At 65.9% G+C, this 17,928-nt stretch overlaps 6 protein-coding genes across 12 annotated transcripts; 5 read left to right on the top strand and 1 right to left on the bottom strand.

Annotated features, from left to right (window-relative positions):
• Nucleotides 1–449: 449 nt before the first annotated feature.
• On the top strand, nucleotides 450–4,211 carry AGBL2 (ATP/GTP binding protein like 2). The gene is made up of 13 exons (XM_032113371.1): nucleotides 450–660; nucleotides 745–870; nucleotides 1,029–1,184; nucleotides 1,279–1,386; nucleotides 1,464–1,614; nucleotides 1,691–2,455; nucleotides 2,533–2,695; nucleotides 2,813–2,939; nucleotides 3,031–3,128; nucleotides 3,199–3,308; nucleotides 3,383–3,449; nucleotides 3,559–3,645; nucleotides 3,764–4,211. The coding sequence occupies exons 1-13, from the start codon at nucleotides 531–533 to the stop codon at nucleotides 4,190–4,192; spliced, it is 2,517 nt and encodes an 838-aa protein (XP_031969262.1). The 5' UTR covers nucleotides 450–530; the 3' UTR covers nucleotides 4,193–4,211.
• Nucleotides 4,212–4,548: 337 nt separating this feature from the next.
• Nucleotides 4,549–7,738, top strand: MTCH2 (mitochondrial carrier 2). The gene is made up of 13 exons (XM_032112244.1): nucleotides 4,549–4,726; nucleotides 4,815–4,899; nucleotides 4,987–5,093; nucleotides 5,230–5,256; nucleotides 5,780–5,833; nucleotides 5,912–5,969; nucleotides 6,058–6,109; nucleotides 6,197–6,256; nucleotides 6,518–6,611; nucleotides 6,726–6,773; nucleotides 7,008–7,075; nucleotides 7,331–7,406; nucleotides 7,537–7,738. Exons 1-13 carry the CDS (start codon nucleotides 4,640–4,642, stop codon nucleotides 7,621–7,623), a joined length of 903 nt encoding a protein of 300 aa, XP_031968135.1. The 5' UTR covers nucleotides 4,549–4,639; the 3' UTR covers nucleotides 7,624–7,738.
• A 94-nt stretch (nucleotides 7,739–7,832) lies between these two features.
• Nucleotides 7,833–10,265, top strand: NUDT8 (nudix hydrolase 8). Of its 3 annotated transcripts, none has more exons than XM_032112243.1 (4): nucleotides 7,833–8,723; nucleotides 8,950–9,082; nucleotides 9,762–9,836; nucleotides 9,911–10,265. In XM_032112243.1, exons 1-4 carry the CDS (start codon nucleotides 8,374–8,376, stop codon nucleotides 10,139–10,141), a joined length of 789 nt encoding a protein of 262 aa, XP_031968134.1. In that variant the 5' UTR covers nucleotides 7,833–8,373; the 3' UTR covers nucleotides 10,142–10,265. The 3 variants fall into 3 exon arrangements, with proteins under 3 accessions (XP_031968134.1, XP_031968132.1, XP_031968133.1); XM_032112241.1 differs by having other exon boundaries at nucleotides 7,833–8,876; nucleotides 9,759–9,836; XM_032112242.1 differs by having other exon boundaries at nucleotides 7,975–8,723; nucleotides 9,759–9,836.
• A 333-nt stretch (nucleotides 10,266–10,598) lies between these two features.
• Nucleotides 10,599–13,126, bottom strand: NDUFV1 (NADH:ubiquinone oxidoreductase core subunit V1). Of its 2 annotated transcripts, XM_032112235.1 has the most exons (10): nucleotides 12,989–13,124; nucleotides 12,822–12,904; nucleotides 12,579–12,749; nucleotides 12,317–12,500; nucleotides 12,043–12,232; nucleotides 11,492–11,704; nucleotides 11,250–11,416; nucleotides 11,093–11,174; nucleotides 10,869–11,014; nucleotides 10,600–10,793 (listed from the first exon to the last, which is right to left on the bottom strand). In XM_032112235.1, the coding sequence occupies exons 1-10, from the start codon at nucleotides 13,040–13,042 to the stop codon at nucleotides 10,710–10,712; spliced, it is 1,374 nt and encodes a 457-aa protein (XP_031968126.1). In that variant the 5' UTR covers nucleotides 13,043–13,124; the 3' UTR covers nucleotides 10,600–10,709. The 2 variants fall into 2 exon arrangements, with proteins under 2 accessions (XP_031968125.1, XP_031968126.1); XM_032112234.1 differs by having other exon boundaries at nucleotides 10,599–10,793; nucleotides 10,869–11,174; nucleotides 12,989–13,126.
• Nucleotides 13,127–13,351: 225 nt separating this feature from the next.
• Nucleotides 13,352–15,986, top strand: CABP2 (calcium binding protein 2). Of its 4 annotated transcripts, none has more exons than XM_032112239.1 (7): nucleotides 13,352–13,772; nucleotides 14,232–14,393; nucleotides 14,518–14,548; nucleotides 14,627–14,761; nucleotides 14,834–14,943; nucleotides 15,021–15,168; nucleotides 15,242–15,353. In XM_032112239.1, exons 1-7 carry the CDS (start codon nucleotides 13,515–13,517, stop codon nucleotides 15,265–15,267), a joined length of 870 nt encoding a protein of 289 aa, XP_031968130.1. In that variant the 5' UTR covers nucleotides 13,352–13,514; the 3' UTR covers nucleotides 15,268–15,353. The 4 variants fall into 4 exon arrangements, with proteins under 4 accessions (XP_031968130.1, XP_031968127.1, XP_031968129.1 ...); XM_032112240.1 differs by lacking the exon at nucleotides 13,352–13,772 and adding an exon at nucleotides 13,806–14,116; XM_032112236.1 differs by having other exon boundaries at nucleotides 15,021–15,986.
• A 601-nt stretch (nucleotides 15,987–16,587) lies between these two features.
• Nucleotides 16,588–17,711, top strand: CDK2AP2 (cyclin dependent kinase 2 associated protein 2). The gene is made up of 4 exons (XM_032112248.1): nucleotides 16,588–16,900; nucleotides 17,056–17,156; nucleotides 17,249–17,381; nucleotides 17,496–17,711. Exons 1-4 carry the CDS (start codon nucleotides 16,810–16,812, stop codon nucleotides 17,561–17,563), a joined length of 393 nt encoding a protein of 130 aa, XP_031968139.1. The 5' UTR covers nucleotides 16,588–16,809; the 3' UTR covers nucleotides 17,564–17,711.
• Nucleotides 17,712–17,928: the final 217 nt, after the last annotated feature.

Raw genomic sequence — 17,928 nt, 5'->3', positions numbered from 1 at the left:
GAACAGCGGGGGAAGAGTCTGGAGCACCAGGAGGAGCTGGCAGGGGACCTTTTGGCTCTCCACAACTCCCTGACAGGAGCGTGCAGCTGGGGGGGTGTCATACTCTGCTCCCAGGGGACAAGAGGAAACAGCCTCAGGTTCTGCCAGGGGAAGTTGAGGTTGGACATGAGGAGGAATTTCTTCATATAAAGGTTTGTCAGGCATCAGAAGGGGCTGCTCAGGGGCACCTCCTGGAGGTGTCCAAGGAACGACTGGACATGGCATTCAGTGCTCTGGCCTGGGTGACAAGGTGGGGATTGGTCACAGGTTGGGCTCGATGATCCTGGAGGTCTTTTCCAACCTTAATGATTCTGTGAAATCCATCTGGCTCCTGTCCCAGCTCTGCTCCAGGACCGCCCTATTCCTGTAGCTCAGCAACCATGTCCCAGCTCTGCTCCAGGACCGCCCTATTCCTGTAGCTCAGCAACCACGTCCCAGCCCAGCCCTGGCACTGCCACTGCTGTTCCGGGTCTCCTGGAGCTCTCGCAACCATGGAGCCCACAGCGTGCCACGCTGCCCAGGGAGAGGAGGGGGCTCGGGGGGGGTTTGGTGGGGGACAGGTCCTGAAGCCCTATGACAGATTCATCCGCACCCACCTGCGCTTCTATGGCTACTTCCGAGGTGAGCCCTGGCCTGGACGGTGGGGTGTCCCCTCCTGGGCCGTGTTCCCTCCGGCCCCCTGGCTGCAGCGCTGTTCTTCCTAAGACCAGAAGACGGGCAGGGAAGAGACTGCCATGTCCCCGGGGGACCCCTCCGGGCAGCATCCCAAGGCATCCACCGTGGGCAACACCGGCCCTGGCTGGCAGCGAGGTCCTGGGCACAAGCCAAACCGTGAGTGAGACCCTGTAGCCCCTTTCAGCCCCCCAGCACTGTCCTCCCAGCACAGCGAGTGTGGTGGGAGGGCCTTTCTCTGTCCCTGCCTTGGTTTTGGGGGATGCCCCTACCCCAACCACATGGGAGACCCCCAGCCCTTCCCGGTGCTCTTACAGCCTCCACGGTGGTGGAGCAGACCCCCCACCAGGGCAGGCCCGCCCCCTCAACACAGCCCCAGAGGTCTCCACGAAAATCACAGGCTCTGTTCTCCCTCCCTGCTCCCCGCTGGCCTGTGGAGTGTGAAGTCATCCAGGAGACAATTGAGCACATCGGTGAGCAGATGCCTCAGCTGTCCCCCGGCCTCACCCCTGTGCCAGACCCCTGCTGTGCCCATGGCATTTGTCTCTGTGTCCCTCCCTCTCCCAGAGTGGGTCCCCCCTGAACCAGAGCCCTTCTGCCCACCCATGGGCCTGGAGCAGGCCCCAGACACCCTCGGCGAGGAGCAGGGTACCGTTGTCTACCATACCAGGCCAGGTACTGGAGCATGAGCAGCACCCCTGGGTGCCTCCGCTCTCCCCAGACCCCCACCACTGTCCCTGCTTCCCTTGCAGTGCTCCAAGGCTCCTGCTTTACCTGTGCTCGGGCTGGGGGGGCCTCAGGACCCCTCTCCTCGCCAGCAGCCCCCTTGAAGGGTCCCCAGGACACCACGCTGCTCTTTGAGTCCCGCTTTGAGAGCGGGAACCTCCAGAAGGTCATCAAGGTGTAAGAGAGAGGCCAAGGGACACAGGGCCTCTCGTGTGAGGCCCAGATCCAGAGCACGGCCCTTCCCTCCACACAGGGGTCCCTACGAGTATGTGCTGACACTGCGGCCGGATCTCTACACGGCCAAGCACACCCAGTGGTTCTACTTCCGTGTCCAAAACACCCGGCGGGAGCCACTCTACCGCTTCACCATCGCCAACATGGCCAAGCCCAAGAGCCTCTACGGCCAGGGCCTGCGGCCACTGCTCTACTCCCAGCAGGATGCCCAGAGCCATGGCATTGGCTGGCGCCGGGTTGGGACCGATGTCCGCTACTACCGTGGCAGTGCGGGGGAGCCACCGGTGTTCCGGCTCAGCTGGACGGTGCGCTTCCCGCACGATGGCGACACATGCTTCTTCGCCGCCTGCTACCCCTACACCTACTCAGACCTGCAGCGCTACCTGCGCGCACTGGCGGCCGACCCGGCGCGCTCACGGTACTGTGCGGTGCAGGCGCTGTGCCGCAGCCTGGCCGGCAACACCGTGTACCTGCTGACCATCACCGGCCCCGGCAGCATGGCTGGCAAGCGGGTGGTGGTGGCAAGTGCCCGCGTGCACCCCGGCGAGAGCGGCAGCTCCTGGGCCATGAGGGGATTCCTCAATTTCCTGCTGAGCGCCCATGTGGACGCACGGCTCCTGCGCCGCCTCTTTGTCTTCAAGGTGGTGCCGATGCTCAACCCCGACGGGGTGGTGGTGGGCAACTCCCGCTGCTCCCTGGTGGGACGGGATCCCAACAGAGCCTATGGCACGGCGCTTCCTGGTTCCTTCCCTGGTGTGTGGCACCTGCGGGCCATGGTCCAGAGGTGAGGCAGGTGCGGGGAGCTGGTGGGACGGGGCCGCTCCTGTGGTGGTGCTGGTTGCCATATCCTGATGTGTGCAGGGTGCTGGTGGAGCGGGAGGTGGTGCTGTACTGCGACTTCCATGGGCACAGCCGGAAGAACAATGTCTTCATGTATGGCTGCGATGCCGGCGGGGATGGCTCCAGGACACGGCTGCACCAGCGTGTGTTCCCCCTGATGCTGAGCAAAAATGCCCCCGACAAGGTGGGACACAGATGCCTCAGAGCCATGTGTTGCGGTGACAGTGAGAACGCACCCACCGTGCCACTTCCCAAGCTGTCCCTGTGAGGTTGGGACCCCACTGACCCTGGGGCCCCCCAGTTCTCCTTTGCCAGCTGCAAGTTCCAGGTGCAGAAGAACAAAGAGGGGACAGGCCGGGTCTCCATGTGGCGCCTGGGCGTCTCCCACAGTTACACCCTGGAAGTGGCTTTCAGTGGCTCCACGCTGGGTGAGGGGCTGCCACGGCCATGAGGACAGTGCCAGGGGGGTGGTCTCAGGTTGGGGAGCTGTCCTTGTTTCCTTTTCCCTGTCCCCTCCAGGTGGGAGGAGCTCCCACTTCAGTGTGGAGGACCTTGAGTCACTGGGCCGACTCCTCTGTGACACCCTGCTCGACTTCTGTGACCCCCCGCCTGCCAAGGTTTGGCTCGGACCTGGCCCAGGGTGCCCTGGTGCCGCAGGGCCGTGGTGACACTGGCGCTGTCCTGCAGCTCCAGCAGTGCCTGGCGGAGGCGGATGCACTGTTGCGGCGGCAGATGGGCCGTGAGCCAGGATCTGGAGGCAGCTGGAGCGATGTGTCCCCCTCAGAGCTTGAGTCCAGGTATGTCACCCCCTGTCACCCCGTGTCAGCCCGTGGTGCCACTGGGGGCTGCAGGTGGTTCTTACCCCCTGCAGCACCAGCGGCTCTGACAGCTCTGTGTCCGACGGGATCCCAGAAGACTTCCACAGCCCTGACCGGCCCGTGAGTCCCCATGTGCCACCAGTTTTGAAGTGGGAGGGATGCAGAGCCAGGGTGGAACAAGGTGACAAAGGGTGCAGATGTCCCAGTGCCACTTTACCACCTGGCACAGGTGGAGCCATGCAGGAGGAAGTGGCTGCAGAGACGGAGAGCAAGGAATGCCCTGCGCCGGACAAACCGGAGCCGCACCAGCATCCCGGTGAGCCTGGAGCCACCACAGTCCATCTGGCCCCTGAGGGGACAGTCCTGCAGGGACACTTGTCCCCAGTGCTGTCCCACCCCTCAAGTGGGTCTGACCCATCTCCTGTGCCCCCCAGGCTGGGACCCGCAGGCATCTTCCTGGTGTCCAGAGTGGAGGTGGCATAGCGGGAGAGAAGCCCAGAGCCAGCTCCAGTGTCACCTTTCCCAGGGCAGCTGGAGCAGGGAATGGCCACCGTGCCAGTGTGGGAGAGGTGCCTGGAGCCGACTCTGTAGTGGCTCTTCCCAGGGCACCTGAAGCAGGGAATGGCCACTGTGCCACCATGGGAAGGCATCAGCTGGACAGTGGCACAAGTGCTGGGACACACCGCCAGCCACCAGTGCGCCCCTGCCACCGTGGTGCCACCAGTGACTACTCCCGGGATCCAGCCATGGGAGCGATCCCGGGGCCATCCTGGCAGCGGGGCGGGCGCAGGCCCAGGGACAAGGCGCGTCCCCTCACTGTCCCTGCAGTGGCCTCACGCTGCTGCGCCTGCGCTCGGCAATAAAGATGCTGCTAACTCCGTGTCCCTGCCTGGTGCTGCCTGTTCTTATTGTGATGTCCCCTCGGAGTCCCCTTGTCCCCCAGCCTGGCCAGAGTGTGCTGGCACCCAGCCCCGGGCCACCATGGTGTTACCGTGGGCTCTAGGGATGTGGTGTCACTTCAACTATGCCACCCTGGTGTCTCCTCAGCCCTGTCCCCACGCTGTCCCCCCTGTACCTACGGTGTCCCCTCAGGCCCCGTGGGTACCCCCAGTCCCGCAGGCCCCGTTGCCATGGCAACACCCCGCGGCGCCGCCGGGCGTTTCCATGGCAGCCGTTGCGCTCCCAGAGCACCCCCAATAGACCGGAAGCGCGTCACGGCAGCGCCGGAAATACCGGGGAGGTGGAGGCGGAAGCGGAAGCGGCGGCAGCCGTGGCCGTGTCCTTCTGTGCCGTGACGCCGGGGCGGCACCATGGCGGACGCGGCTTCGCAGGTGCTGCTGGGCTCGGGGCTCACCGTGCTCTCGCAGCCGCTCATGTACGTGAAGGTGCTGGTGCAGGTAAGGGCGGGGATGGCGGGGTTGGGAGGGGGGTACCGGGCTCGGTATCGGCCGCGTGGGGGGTACAGCCTTTCCGTCCCCGCTGCAGGTGGGCTACGAGCCGCTGCCGCCCACCCTGGGGAGGAACATCTTCGGCCGCCAGGTATATCAGCTGCCCGGCCTCTTCTCTTACGGTGAGTCCGCCCCGGTGGGGCCGCCCCGGTGCCGTCCCGGTGCCGCCGTGGGGTCCCCCCAGGGCTGACGGTCCCCGCTGTCCCCAGCCAAACACATCATGAAGGTGGACGGGAGAGCGGGACTCTTCAAAGGCCTCGCCCCCCGCCTCTGCTCCAGCGCCATCGGCACCGTGGTGCACAGCAAAGTGCTGCAGGTACCGGCACGGGCGGGGCGCCGGGCCCGGGGCGCAGCGGGAACCGGGGGCTCTGCCGCCGGGACGGGGGGCACCGGGACCCCCTGGCTCCCTGCGCAGTGCTGACCCTGGGCTGACCCTGCCGTTTGCTCCACAGCGGTACCAGGAGGCCGAGCAGGCTGAGGTGGGTGCAGAGGTGCTTCTCACAGGGAATCTTCCCTTCCCTTCCCTTCCCTTCCCTTCCCTTCCCTTCCCTTCCCTTCCCTTCCCTTCCCTTCCCTTCCCTTCCCTTCCCTTCCCTTCCCTTCCCTTCCCTCTCTGTTCCTACATCCCTGTCTTCTCCTTCCTCTCTCTTTCCATTTCTCTGTTCTTCTATTCATCCCTTCTCCTTTCTCTCCTTCTCTTCTTCTTTCCCTCCTCCTCTTCTCTCTCTCCTTTCCTCTTTCCTTCATTCTGTTCTTCTCTCCATCCTCCCTTCTCCATTCCTTCCCTCCTTCTTTTTCCTTTTTACCCCTTCATCCTTTCCTCCTCCCCTCCTTCTCTCCCTTCTCTCTTCCCTCCCTCCCTCCCTCCTCCCCACGCCCCCCAGCCTTGGACAGCCCTGCATCTGGAGTGCTCCGCTTGGCCAGGAGCTTCCAACCCCATGCTGGGGACAATGTCCCCTCTCTGGGGGGCTGTTCCCGCCTGACTCCTGCTTCCCCCTGCAGCCTGGAGCCAGCAAGAAGGAGCCGGTGTCCTCACTGGAGCAGGTGCTCAAGGAGGTGAGGAGCAGGAGGAGGAGGAAGGCGCTGGGATGTCACATCCCTGTCCCCTCCCGGTGACGCTCCGTTTGTTCCCAGACCTCCCGAGAGATGGTTGCGCGCTCCGCTGCCACCCTCATCACCCACCCCTTCCATGGTAGGTGCTCCCCCATCCCAGGGGACCAGGGGGGCAGTGCCAGGTGCCTCCTCTTGCTCCCGTGTCACTCCCGTGTCATTCCCCGCAGTGATCACCCTACGCTGCATGGTGCAGTTCATCGGCCGCGAGACCAAGTACAGGTATGGCCTGGGGGCTCTGGGTGCTCTGGGGGGCTTGGGATCCTGGGATCCCCCTGACGTTATCCCTCCTCTTCCTCTCCATCCCAGCGGGACACTAAGCGCCTTCACCACAATCTACCGGGAAGAGGGAATCCTGGGATTCTTTGCGTGAGTGCCGGGAAGGCAGCGAGGGGCACGGCGGGGGTGACATCAGTGCAAAAGTCCCGAACCCTTCTTGGGAGTATCTTGGATCCCTCCAGCAGCTCCAGATCATTCACCTGAGCATCCTCGCTCCCAGGGTTGGCTGTTCCCCCGTCACCTGGCTGCTGTGGGAACAGCCGCCCCCTTTCCCAAACCAGCTGTTCCCAGCTGTCTGCACAGCCGGATCCGAACCCTTAGCCGACATTCCCACTGTTTCTTCTCTTGCAGCGGCCTCATCCCGCGGCTCCTCGGGGACATCCTCTCCCTGTGGCTGTGTAACATGCTGGCCTACCTCATCAACACATACGCGCTGGAGAACGGGGTAGGCTCCTCTCCGGGATCCAGGGTGCTGGGACCTGATGGGGGGCAGCTCCAGGGGTGTTCTGGGAGCCACGACCCCGTTTGGGGGATTCAAATGCTGTCGCTCCTTTCGCAGGTCTCCACCATGACCGAGATGAAGAGCTACTCCCAGGCGGTCACTGGGGTGAGTACAGCCACAGGCAGGAAGTGGATGCTTTCCCTAGGGAGTGGTGTGTTTCCAGAATTCTGCTGCTGCCGGGGTGGGAATGGAGCCAGGCTGGGATCAGCTGGATCAGCCCACAGGCCAAGGGGTGCTCCATGGAGGACATGTGTGACCCTGTGGAGGTGGCAGGAGTGGACTCCCTCCCTAGGGTGTAGGGAAGAGGGAACATCCCACCGATCCCCGCTTTTCCTGCAGTTCTTTGCCAGCATGCTGACATACCCCTTCGTCCTGGTCTCCAACCTGATGGCCGTGAACAACTGCGGGTGAGTCCATAATCCCACTGACACCTACATCCCCCAGCCCCAGATCAGCTCCTAGAATCACTTTTCCAAAATTCCCAGATGGAAAAGGTGCTTCCAGCACTCCACAGGGTTGATCCCTCTTTGGCTGAAGTGGGAAAGGGTCATTTTGGGGTTCAACCCAGTGTGGAGCCCACGGATGGAATGGGTCCCACCTCCACGGGTGGGAATGATTCCCACAGGGAATCATTCCCGGTGGGTCTTTCCTCCCTTCCCCAGGTTGGCCGGGGGTCTCCTTCCCTACGCACCCACCTACTCTTCCTGGCTGGATTGCTGGAGCCAGCTGCACAGGGAGGTAAGTGCTGAAGCTGGGATACACTGGGACACACGGGGGACAGGAGAGGAGCCGGGTGGGAGACCCGTGTGGTTTGGAGGGGCCACCCTGGACCTCGTGTGGCCCCTCCATGGTCGTTTTCCCTTTCCAGGGCAACATGAGCCGAGGGAACAGCCTGTTCTTCCGCAAGGTTCCAGCAGGGAAGCGATATGTGTGGGAGGAGCGGCGGTTCCGCTGATTCCGGAGATGGGAGCGGGGTTGTGGAGCCAATGCTGGGCTCTGGAAGCAAAGAATCATGGAGAATGATGATTTCTATACAGTTTTTTAAAAATCATTTCCTGCTGAGAGCTGAAGGTGCTGTTGTGAGAGTCTCTGTTCATGGGGGTTTCCTGGGAAGTGAGGCTGGCTGGTCACCAGCATTCCCTGATTTATCCAGGAGCCTTTTCCCAACCTTGGACACTGTTGAGGCTGCTTCCACAGGGAAAATTCCCTGACAACCACAGGCACGAGGGAACAACGAGGCTGGTGACACAGAGGGCCAGTGGCACGTGGGGGCTGTCAGAAGTGGGGGGAATGTGTGCCTGGAAGGGGGTTGTTGGACACCTGGCCAGGGTTGTGCACACCTGGAAGGGGTTGTTGGACACTTGGCAGGGTCCTTGCAAGGCCTGTGGAGGGGGCAGAGGTGAGCATTGCACACCTGGCCAGAGGTTGCACACCCAAGGGAGTGTGTAGAGCTGGGAGGTGGGGTCACACAGCTGGCAGGGGCTGTCGCACACCAGCAAGAGGGACGCACTCCGGGGGGGTCATTGCACACCTGGCAGGGGCTGCTGCACGCGTGGTGAGGGTTATAGCACGGCTGGAGCAGGACCTGCAGAGCCGGAAGGTTGTTGCAAAGCTGGAAGGTAGGTGACACACCTGGCAAGAGTTGTTGCACACCTGGTGCGGGCTGTTGCACGGCTGGAGCGGGACTTGCACACCCGGCAGGGACATGGCAGAGGCGGGACGTGGGTCACACCCCTGGCAAGGGCTGTCGCACGCCCAGCCAAAGGGTTGCACGCCTGACGGCGGCTGTCGCACACCGGGCGGGGGCATGGCCAAGCTGGCAGGTGGTTTCATACCCGGTGGGAGCCGTTCCACCCTCGGAGGAGGCTGCCGCACCCGCGGGACAGAAGAGCCGCGGCCGGGGCGGGCTCGGTGCGGGGGGCGGTGCCGGTCCCTCCCTGCGTCCCTCCTCCCTCGCTGCTCCTGCCCGCCCCGTGCCGACGCCATGGCGGGCCCGGGCGGTGCCGGCGGTGCCGAGGACGCCGGGGATGTGCTGAGCGGCGGCAGCGAGCGGCGGTGCCGGGCGCGGCTGGCGGCGGGGGGCGCGGGGGGCGCGGCGGCGGCGGCGGCCGCGGTGCTGGTGCCGCTGTGCTCGGTGCGCGGCCGCCCCGCGCTGCTCTTCACGCTCCGCTCCCGCCGCCTCGCCGGCCCCCACAGCGGCGATGTCAGGTACCGGCGGGGGGAGCGGGCACCGGGGCCGGCCCGGCCCTGACCCCCCCCCCCCCCCCCATCCCTCCCGCAGCTTCCCCGGTGGGCGGCGGGACCCGGCGGACGGGGACGCGGTGGCCACGGCTCTGCGGGAGACGCGGGAGGAGCTGGGGGTGGCGGTGGCAGCCACCAGCGTCTGGGGACAGCTGCGAACGCTGCCCGACCGGGTACCGGGCAACGGCAGGGCTTGGGGGTGCGGGGGGACAAGGGCGTGCGGGGACAAGGACAAAAGGGCAGGCGGCAGGGACACAGGGATGGGATCAAGGTGACAGGGAAGGCGGCAGGGTCATGGGTGACGGGTACAAGGGTTCTGGTGTGATGGGTTTGAGGTGACGGGCACAGGTGACAGGGGTTTTGGTGACAGGAACAAAGAACAAGGGGTGACAGGAACAAGGCTGCAGGAACACAAAGGGGTTCAGTTGACAGGGACAAAGAAGTAGGGACACAGGTGACAGAACAAGGGTTCTGGGTGACAGGGCAACAGTGTCATGGGTGAGGTTCTGGGTGACAGGGCAACAGGGTCATGGGTGATGGGTTCAGGGGGACAGGGACACAGGTGATAGGTATTAGAGGTGATGGGGATTCTGGGTGATGGGGACAGGGCAGTAGGGACAAGGGTGCAACAGGGACACAGCTGATGGCTTACAGGTGACAGGGACAGGTCAGCAGGAACATGGGTGACAAGAGTTCTGGGGATTCAAGGTGACAGGACACAAGGCAGTGGCACTGGTGAGAGGGTGACACACATGACGAGTGCCTGCACTGGGTGCAGGGGGGTCAAGGCACAGGGGTGGCACTTTGGGGCAGGGGTGTCACCCTGTCCCTTGCTGACACACCTTCCAGCAGGGAATGACCGTGGCGCCCGTTGTGGCCAACCTGGGGCCGCTGGAGGCCTTGACGCTGACCCCCAACCCTGACGAGGTGAGCGACTCCTCCCCAGGCCTGCTCCCCTTCCTGTGGCAGCCAGTCCCAGTCACTGTGGTTTGTGCCGACAGGTGGAGGAGGTGTTTACCCTGCCCCTGGCTCACCTGCTCCGCGAGGAGAACCAGGGCTACACCCACTTCCGCACGGCCAGCGGCTACGGATATACCTTGCCCGTGTTCCTCAACGGCCCCCACAAAGTGTGGGGGCTCACGGCCATCGTCACTGAGCTGACCCTGGAGCTGCTGGTGCCTGGCCACTACCGCAGGAAAACCCATGTGCCGCCCCGGAAAGCCCCAGCCTGAGGGGGCAGGGGGCGGCTGTGGGGTCCCCGTGCCTTGGTTCTCCACCCATGCACGGAGAAAACGGCTCCGAGCCCAGCGGTGATGTCGCACACTGTGATTCAGTAAAAGCCATGTTTGGAACTGCCCCGGGCTCTGAGTTGTGGAACAGGGCCAGGACAGTTGTCCCCTGGCACAGGCACAGGAGGAGGAATCCTGGTGCCACTGTGGCGGGGACAGGGAGTGTGGGGTCCCCACAGAGGGAACTGTGTCTAATACCCCACAGCCATCGCCTCTGCCACACCCCCAGTCCCACAGAGGAGCTGTGGAGCCTCATGGAAATCCAGGATCACCCCCTGAGGTATCTAGGCCCCGGCTGTGTGACCCCATGATCCCTGGGGATCTCCTGCTCCAGGGCAAGCAGGACCCAGAGGCCCTCTGCCCTGTCAGTCCCTTCCCACCATTTTATGTCCACAGCAGAGCCTGGGAGCACAGCAGTGTTTATTGAGGACTCTCTGGAGAGCCCTCTGAGTGCTGCCAGCACCCCAGAAACCCCTCACAAGCAGGAAAAGGGAGGTGTGGTGGTGAATCCTTATGCCGACGCTGCTCGGGCTTTGGCCTCGTTGTAGCGCCGCATCCTCTCCTCGAGCTCGGGGCGGAAGTGGCGGATGAGGCCCTGCATGGAGCAGAGGAGCTGGTTAATGGGGTGGGGGAAGGCTGCTGGCCCCCCCAGGTCCCCCGGGCCCCTCACCTGCACGGGCCAGGCCGCGCCGTCGCCCAGGGCGCAGATGGTGTGTCCCTCGATCTGCTTGCTGATCTCCCAGAGTGCGTCGATCTCAGCGGCCTGCGCATCGCCCCGCACGAACCGCGCCATCACCTTGTTCATCCAGTCCACACCTGCAGGAATTGGGAGGGGGATGGGTGTCCGTGCAGTGCCCCGGTCCCGCAGTCCCTCACCCGAGGCCCCCTGCTCACCTTCCCGGCATGGGGTGCACTGTCCGCAGCTCTCGTGCTTGTAGAACTCGATCAGGCGCGCAATGGCTTTGATGATGTCGGTCTGAGAAGAGAGACAGGGAAGGGAAGGTGAGGGTCCCACCGTGGCTGGGGGATTCGGGGGGGGCCCATCCCTTACCGATTTGTCCATGACAATGACGGCGGCTGTGCCCAGCCCGCTCTGCACCTGCACCAGGGAATCGAAGTCCATCAGCACTGTCTCACACACGGACTTGGGCAGCAGCGGCGTGGAGGAGCCACCCGGGATGACGGCCAGCAGGTTGTCCCAGCCCCCGCGGACACCCCCTGCAAAGAGGGGGGTCAGGACAGGCGGCTCCAGCCCTGCGCCCCACTCCAGCCTGGCTTGGCCGCGGCACTCACCGGCGTGTTTCTCAATGAGCTCCTTGAGCGGCACCGACATCTCCTCCTCCACCGTGCAGGGCGTGTTGACGTGCCCCGAGATGTTGAAGAGCTTGGTGCCGGAATTCCGCTCCCGGCCGAAGCTGGCGAACCAGGCGCCACCACGCCGGCAGATCGTGGGGGCCACCGACACTGTCTCCACATTAGCCACCGTGGTGGGGCAGCCGAACACACCTGAAAAACATTAGGAAAAAATTCCTCCCTGTGAAGGTGGTGATGCCCTGGCACAATTGGCCCAGAGAAGCTGTAGCTGCCGCATCCCTGTAAGTGTCCAAGGCCAGGTTCAACAGGGCTTGGAGCAACCTGGGATAGTGGTATAGGGCCCATGGAAGTGGGGTGGAACGAGACAGTCTTTTCAGGTCCCTTCCAACCCACACCATTCTATGAAACAGTGGGAGCTCTCAATGGATGTGGTGTTGGCTGTGGTATTGTCCTTGCGGCAGGACAGTGTCCCGGGGACAGTTGTTTTGGGGTGGCAGCTGGGAATTCCGGATGGAGCTGTGGGGCCGTACCCACGTCGGCGGGGAAGGGGGGCTTGAGGCGGGGCTTCCCCTGCTTGCCCTCGATGGACTCGATGAGCGCCGTCTCCTCCCCGCAGATGTAGGCACCGGCACCACGCACCACGAACACATCGAAGGCGTATCCCGACCCGCAGGCATCGCCGCCCAGCAGCCCGGCCTCGTATGCCTCACGGATGGCCACCTGCAGCAGGGCGGGTGGTGAGCCCGGGAGCGCCCCGAGCCACGCCAGGAGATGTGGGGTGGCTGTGGGGCGCTCTGCCCTCACCTGCAGGTTGGAGGCCTCGTTGTAGAACTCCCCGCGGATGTAGATGTACGCGGCGCGGGCGCCCATAGCCCGCCCCGCCACCAGGCAGCCCTCCAGCAGCTTGTGCGGGTCGTGCCGCATGATCTCCCGGTCCTTGCAGGTGCCCGGCTCGCCCTCGTCCGCGTTCACCACCAGGTACTTGGGTCTGCGGGCAGCTCACGTCAGGGGGGCTCCCCGCAGGGCGGGGCCGCGGTACCGGAGCTGCGGCCGGTCCTGATCTCACCTCCCGTCCGGGGGTTTGTTCATGAAGCTCCACTTGAGCCCGGTGGGGAACCCGGCGCCGCCGCGGCCCCGCAGCCCCGAGGTCTTGATCTCGCCGAGGATCCAGTCCACGCCCTTGAGCAGGATCTCCTTCGTCTTGTACCAGTCGCCGCGGCGCAGCGCGCCCTGCAGCCTGCGGGCACCGGGCACCGTGGCACCGGGCACCGTGGCACCGGCACCTCCCCGCGCTGCTCCCGCTACTCACCGCCAGTCGTGCCGCCCGTAGAGGTTGGTGAAAATCCGGTCCTCATCCCGCAGCGACCCGAACTGCGTCTTCTTGGGCGCCGTCTGCGGGGACACATGGATTCAGCACCGGGAACACCGGGACCTGTTCCGCATGGTCCCGGCGCTCCCCGCCCCGTCCCCGCTCACCGAGAAGGAGGCGGCGGGCAGACGCCGCAGCGCCAGCAGCTGCCTGCCGGCCATTGCGGGGGGCACCGGCACCGGGACCGACCACCGTCACCTTCAGGCGCCCCCGCGGTGACGTCAGGGGGAGCGCCGGCGGCGCGGCAGTGACGTCAGCGAGAGAGGTCGGCCCGGGGTCTGGGTTTAGGGGCGGGGCCGCGGGGCGTGGCCGCAGGGCGGGCTCGTGGCCCCAGAGGGGCGTGGCCTCGCTGGCGGCGCGCCGGCACGTGCCCCGCGCCCGGGCCCGGGTCGGGTTTCGGCGCTGAAACCGGAGCCCCCCGTCCGCTCCCCCCGAAGCCCCCCGGGGCGCCTCGCTCTCCCCCCCAGCGCTCCGGGGGGTCGCTGCGCTCTACCCGATCTCCTGGGCAACGCGGCGAGTCCCGGGGACGACGGTGGCCTCGTCTCTGCGAGGGGCGAGCGCAGGTTCGGGAGGATCTGGTTTCCTCCTGCTTGGTCCCGGTCGTGGGGAGGAGAAGGAGTAGGAGCGGGCGGAATGTTCTTCCTCTTCCGCGGGCCGCAGCGGCGCGGCACCGGCAACCCCGCGCCCCTCACCTGCCGGGGCGCCCCCCGGCACCACGGCCCCGGCCGGAGGGGTGCCCGCCGCTCCCGCCCGGCCCCTCGGCCCGGGGGTCCCGGCAACGCCGGCACTGCGCGGAGCCGGGGGAGGTTAAACCATAGTGGTGCGTCCCCCATGGAGCATCAGCGGGCTGCCGAGGAGCCGGGGCCCCGGCCGCCCCCCGCTTTTGGGCAGGTAACCGGCGGCGGGGACAGCGCCGGGGCACGGTGGGTGCCGGGGATCCTGCGTGCCCTCGCAGGGTGGCTGTGGGACTGGGGAACAGCTGGGCGGCTCCCCACATCTGGAGCAGGGCGGCCGAGCGGGAAATAATCCGGAGGATTATGCGCGCGGGCGCGGCACCCCCCCCCCCCCGCGCCTGCCCTGCATATCCCCAGATATTCCATAAAAACCTCAAATCCCCGGTGGCAGCCCCACGATCTGCTAGCCAGCCCCCCTGGGGCCAGGCATGTCCTGCGGCGCGGGGGCAGCCCCCAGCCATGGGCAACTGCACCAAGACCCCTGAGCGACGGCTCCCAAAGGTACGGCCGGGCTGGGATACCCCGTGGGGCAGCAGCAGCAGCAGGAGGAGGAGGAGGAGGAGGAGGGGGTCCCTGCTTGGCCCCCCCTTGCCACTGATGCCCGCTCCACTTGCAGGATGGGAAGCCGCACTCGGGCGCTCCAGGCTCCGGCACAGGGGACCCCGAGGACCTGCTGGACGTGGCACAGACCCCCCCGCTGCAGGGATACTCGGTGCTGCAGGGGCTGGTGGGGCCGGCCTGCATCTTCCTTCGGCAGAGCATCGCCATCACCCAGCGGGTACGCGACTACTGTCCCCTCCCTGCATGCTGCCTGCGCTCCCGGGGGGCTTAGGGCAGGATCCCTGCAGGATCCCCGGGAGTAGGACCCCCTCCTTCGTCTCTTCCCATTTTCTCTTCCCCAGGACCGGGAGCTGCGGCCTGAGGAGATTGAAGGTGAGGTTTTGGGGAGAGGGTCCCTCCCAGGTGGGTGGCGGTGCCGGGTTGCTGGTGGTGACGCTGTGGTGTCCCCAGAGCTGAAGCAGGCGTTCCGGGAGTTTGACAAGGACCATGATGGCTACATCAGCTACAAGGACCTGGGCGAGTGCATGCGGACCATGGGCTACATGCCCACGGAGATGGAGCTCATCGAGCTGTCCCAGCAGATCAGTACGTGGTGGGGCCAGTGGGTCCTGAGCGATCCCTGCCCCATGCCCCGCTGACACCCCCCTCCTGCTGCAGCTGGGGGCAAGGTGGATTTTGATGATTTTGTGGAGCTGATGGGCCCCAAGATGCTGGCAGAGACAGCGGATATGATTGGGATCAAGGAGCTGCGCGATGCCTTCCGTGAGGTACGGGGACGGGGGGACGGACGGGTAGGCTGCCAGCGTGCCAATGGTGGCTGGTGGCAACAGGACCTTGTCTGTAGTTTGACACCAATGGGGACGGGCAGATCAGCATGCCGGAGCTGCGGGAGGCCATGCGCAAGCTCCTGGGGCAGCAGCTCAACTACCGGGAGGTGGATGAGATTCTCAAGGATGTGGATCTCAATGGCGATGGCCTGGTGGACTTCGAAGGTAGGAGCAGGGAAGGGGCCAGGAGCGCCCCCAGGGACATCTGGGATGTTCCGCGTATGTTTTTCCCCGGCAGAGTTTGTGCGGATGATGTCGCGCTGAGGGTGGTGTGTGCCAACGCGGGACCCAAGCCCCCCGTGCCTTACGAAGAGGAGGGGGCCACAGAGGGACCCCCAGCTCCAGGGGCTGGGGCGGTGCTGGCGCAGCAGCGCTCGTGCCTGGGGTGAGGCCGAGTGCCGGAGCTGCTCCGATGCTGAGGTCTGACCATGGCGGGAGGCACTGGGGCAAATGTCGGGACCCTTTTCGGCACAGGCTCGGCCAAGCTTCGACTGCTCTCACCCTCATCTCTGCTCTCTCCCTGCACCATCCCCCTTCCCACCCTGACCTCACCCTAAAAGGCGCACCATTGTGGTCCCCTCTCCTCCATCCCTTCTGCTCATCTCTCCAGCCTCCATTCCCACTCTGTATGCCACGCTGAGCCCCTCAGGCTCCCCACACACCGTGTTTAATGCGGACTGCACAGCATAACCTGCCCTGTCACTGTGGTTTGAGCTCAGACCTACCCCAGACCCGCCTATGGTGAGGCATCCCTCCCCTTTTGGGGCCAGCACAGACTCTCATGGATGTTCTGACAGCCCCCAGCACAGGGGAGACTCCTAGCACCCCGGCCAGGAGACCCTCGAGGAGAGAAATAAAGCATTACCAGGTGGGAGGGCCTCAGCCAGCTGCAGGCAGGGCTGCTGCAGGAACCCCTCCCTGCCCTGGCTGCAGTTTTGGGGCCAATTTTGCCCTTTTGAAATGATAAAACTCTCTCTACAGACTTTTGTTTTGTGTTTTATGTTGTTTCCAAAGGGTTTATTGGTGATCGTGCCATCCACTGGTCTGCCCCAAAACCCCGGACCCCCACTGTGTATCACGGGAGCCCCGCAGGGAACCGGGACCCCGGGCACCCCCGCACCTGTTCGGGCACAGGGCCGAATGCACAGCCGGCGGGTGGGGCCGGTTCCCGGGACCGGCGGCGGCAGATGCCCCCGAAGTCCGGGCAGGGGTTCACCCCTGCAGAGAGTCGGGACGCCCTGACCTGCGCCGGCTCGGGGCTGTGGGGTGACACGGGGTCCCGCGGCGGCGGGGGGAGCGCGGCGGTGCCGATGGTGCCGCTCCCGGTGTCCTCCCCCATTCCCGGTGTCCTCCCCCATTCCCGGTGCCCCCCCCCCAAGCGGTGGCGCCGGGCAGTCACGTGACCCGCAGAGGGTCCGGCGCGCGGCGGGGCGTGGTCTGCGCCGCAGTCACGTGGTCGGGGAGGCACCGACGGGGCGGGGCCGACGCCGCGTGTCTCCACGGTGACCGGCCGGCGGGCGCGCGGCGGCGTGATGACGTTGTGCGCGTGACGCGCCTGCGTCATCACCGCGAGCGCCGGCGGAGGGGGGAGAGACCTGGGTCAGGCCGGGGCCCCGCAGCGCCACCGGGAACCGGGGCTGCCGCGCTCCGCTCCGGTTCCCGGCTTCCCGCCGGGCCGAGCGGGGCCGAGCTGAGCTGAAGAGAGGCGGGCACCGGCGATACAACCGGCGGGGCGAGCGCGGGGGCCGCACGCCGACCCCCGCCGCGGGGCTCCAGGGATCCGGGAGCGGCGGGCGGCAGTCGGGGATGTCCTACAAGCCCATCGCTCCCGCCCCCGCTACCCCCGGAGCCGCCAGCGCCAGCCCCGCCCCGCCGGGGCCCGGGGCACCGTCCGCCGGTGAGAGAACCCCCCGGTAACCGCGGGAGACGAGGGGCACCGGGAGCGGAGAGAGACCCGGGGGACGCAGGGGGGGTACCCTGGGAAGGGATGGTACCGGATGAGGGAGGTGTCGAGGAAGGGGGAGTGCGGCCGTGACCCTGAGTTTCCCGTAGCCACGAGTGTCCCGTCGCCCTCCGGTTCCGTCCCCGGCGCCGCCGCCCCTTTCCGGCCGCTCTTCAATGACTTCGGGCCGCCGTCCATGGGCTACGTGCAGGTGAGGCGCGGGGCCGGGGCCGGTGGGGCCGGGCGCGGCGGCGGGGGCGGCCCCCAGCCCCTCCGTCCCTCCGTGTTCCCCTGTTCCCGCAGGCCATGAAGCCCCCCGGGGCGCAGGGCTCGCAGAGCACCTACACCGACCTGCTCTCGGTCATCGAGGAGATGGGGAAGGAGATCCGGCCCACCTACGCTGGCAGCAAGAGCGCCATGGAGCGGCTGAAACGGGGTAGGGGCGGGGGGGGAAACCGGGCGGCCGCCGGGACTGCGCCCCCGAGGCTCCTCAGCCCCGTGGGGAGGGACTGGAGTGTGATTTGAGGTGTCCCTGTGCTTCTCCCCGCAGGGATCATCCACGCCCGGGCGCTGGTCAGGGAGTGCCTGGCCGAGACAGAGCGAAACGCCCGCACGTAACGGCAGCTGCCACCCGGGACCCCCCGGGACTCCCCGGTGGTGGCGGCGGGGGCGGGGGGCCGCCGTGCTGCCCGAGCCCCCCCTCCCCGCGCTCTCCGCTCTTTATAAATGCGTGTTTTTATAAATAAAGGACAATGTTGGGACTTGGCCTCGGTGTGTCCCCGCGGGGATGGGTCCCGACGCTCATGGTGGGACGCGGCGTGGAGGTGGGGGAGTCGGGGAAGGGTTTGGAGCCGAGCTGGGTGGGTGTCCCGGAGTTGAGAGGTGCAGGAGTGAACAAACCACTCTTTGATTACTTAAAAAAGTGGCTTTTTAAACAAAACACCGGGTTTTTCCGGGGGCGGCGGTGCCGGTACACGCGGAGC

The sequence above is a fragment of the Corvus moneduloides genome, chromosome 6, assembly GCF_009650955.1.
Source record: "Corvus moneduloides isolate bCorMon1 chromosome 6, bCorMon1.pri, whole genome shotgun sequence".
Classification (NCBI taxonomy): domain Eukaryota; kingdom Metazoa; phylum Chordata; class Aves; order Passeriformes; family Corvidae; genus Corvus; species Corvus moneduloides.
This window is presented reverse-complemented; position numbering and strand designations above follow the sequence as displayed.

Coding starts and splice junctions, on each gene's coding strand:
- AGBL2 (XM_032113371.1), top strand. CDS start 531: ATGGAGCCCACAGCGTGCCACGCTGCCCAGGGAGAGGAGGGGGCTCGG. Junction 2,456..2,532: donor CTGCGGGCCATGGTCCAGAG/GTGAGGCAGGTG, acceptor TGATGTGTGCAG/GGTGCTGGTGGAGCGGGAGG. Junction 3,646..3,763: donor GGAGCCGCACCAGCATCCCG/GTGAGCCTGGAG, acceptor TGTGCCCCCCAG/GCTGGGACCCGCAGGCATCT.
- MTCH2 (XM_032112244.1), top strand. CDS start 4,640: ATGGCGGACGCGGCTTCGCAGGTGCTGCTGGGCTCGGGGCTCACCGTG. Junction 5,094..5,229: donor TGCACAGCAAAGTGCTGCAG/GTACCGGCACGG, acceptor TTTGCTCCACAG/CGGTACCAGGAGGCCGAGCA. Junction 5,834..5,911: donor TGGAGCAGGTGCTCAAGGAG/GTGAGGAGCAGG, acceptor GTTTGTTCCCAG/ACCTCCCGAGAGATGGTTGC.
- NUDT8 (XM_032112241.1), top strand. CDS start 8,374: ATGGCAGAGGCGGGACGTGGGTCACACCCCTGGCAAGGGCTGTCGCAC. Junction 8,877..8,949: donor CCCCACAGCGGCGATGTCAG/GTACCGGCGGGG, acceptor TCCCTCCCGCAG/CTTCCCCGGTGGGCGGCGGG. Junction 9,837..9,910: donor TGACCCCCAACCCTGACGAG/GTGAGCGACTCC, acceptor TTGTGCCGACAG/GTGGAGGAGGTGTTTACCCT.
- NDUFV1 (XM_032112234.1), bottom strand. CDS start 13,042: ATGGCCGGCAGGCAGCTGCTGGCGCTGCGGCGTCTGCCCGCCGCCTCC. Junction 12,750..12,821: donor TACGGGCGGCACGACTGGCG/GTGAGTAGCGGG, acceptor CGGTGCCCGCAG/GCTGCAGGGCGCGCTGCGCC. Junction 12,233..12,316: donor ACGAGGCCTCCAACCTGCAG/GTGAGGGCAGAG, acceptor GCCCTGCTGCAG/GTGGCCATCCGTGAGGCATA.
- CABP2 (XM_032112236.1), top strand. CDS start 13,515: ATGTTCTTCCTCTTCCGCGGGCCGCAGCGGCGCGGCACCGGCAACCCC. Junction 14,549..14,626: donor GCGGCCTGAGGAGATTGAAG/GTGAGGTTTTGG, acceptor TGGTGTCCCCAG/AGCTGAAGCAGGCGTTCCGG. Junction 14,944..15,020: donor TGCGCGATGCCTTCCGTGAG/GTACGGGGACGG, acceptor CCTTGTCTGTAG/TTTGACACCAATGGGGACGG.
- CDK2AP2 (XM_032112248.1), top strand. CDS start 16,810: ATGTCCTACAAGCCCATCGCTCCCGCCCCCGCTACCCCCGGAGCCGCC. Junction 16,901..17,055: donor GCCCGGGGCACCGTCCGCCG/GTGAGAGAACCC, acceptor AGTTTCCCGTAG/CCACGAGTGTCCCGTCGCCC. Junction 17,382..17,495: donor CATGGAGCGGCTGAAACGGG/GTAGGGGCGGGG, acceptor TTCTCCCCGCAG/GGATCATCCACGCCCGGGCG.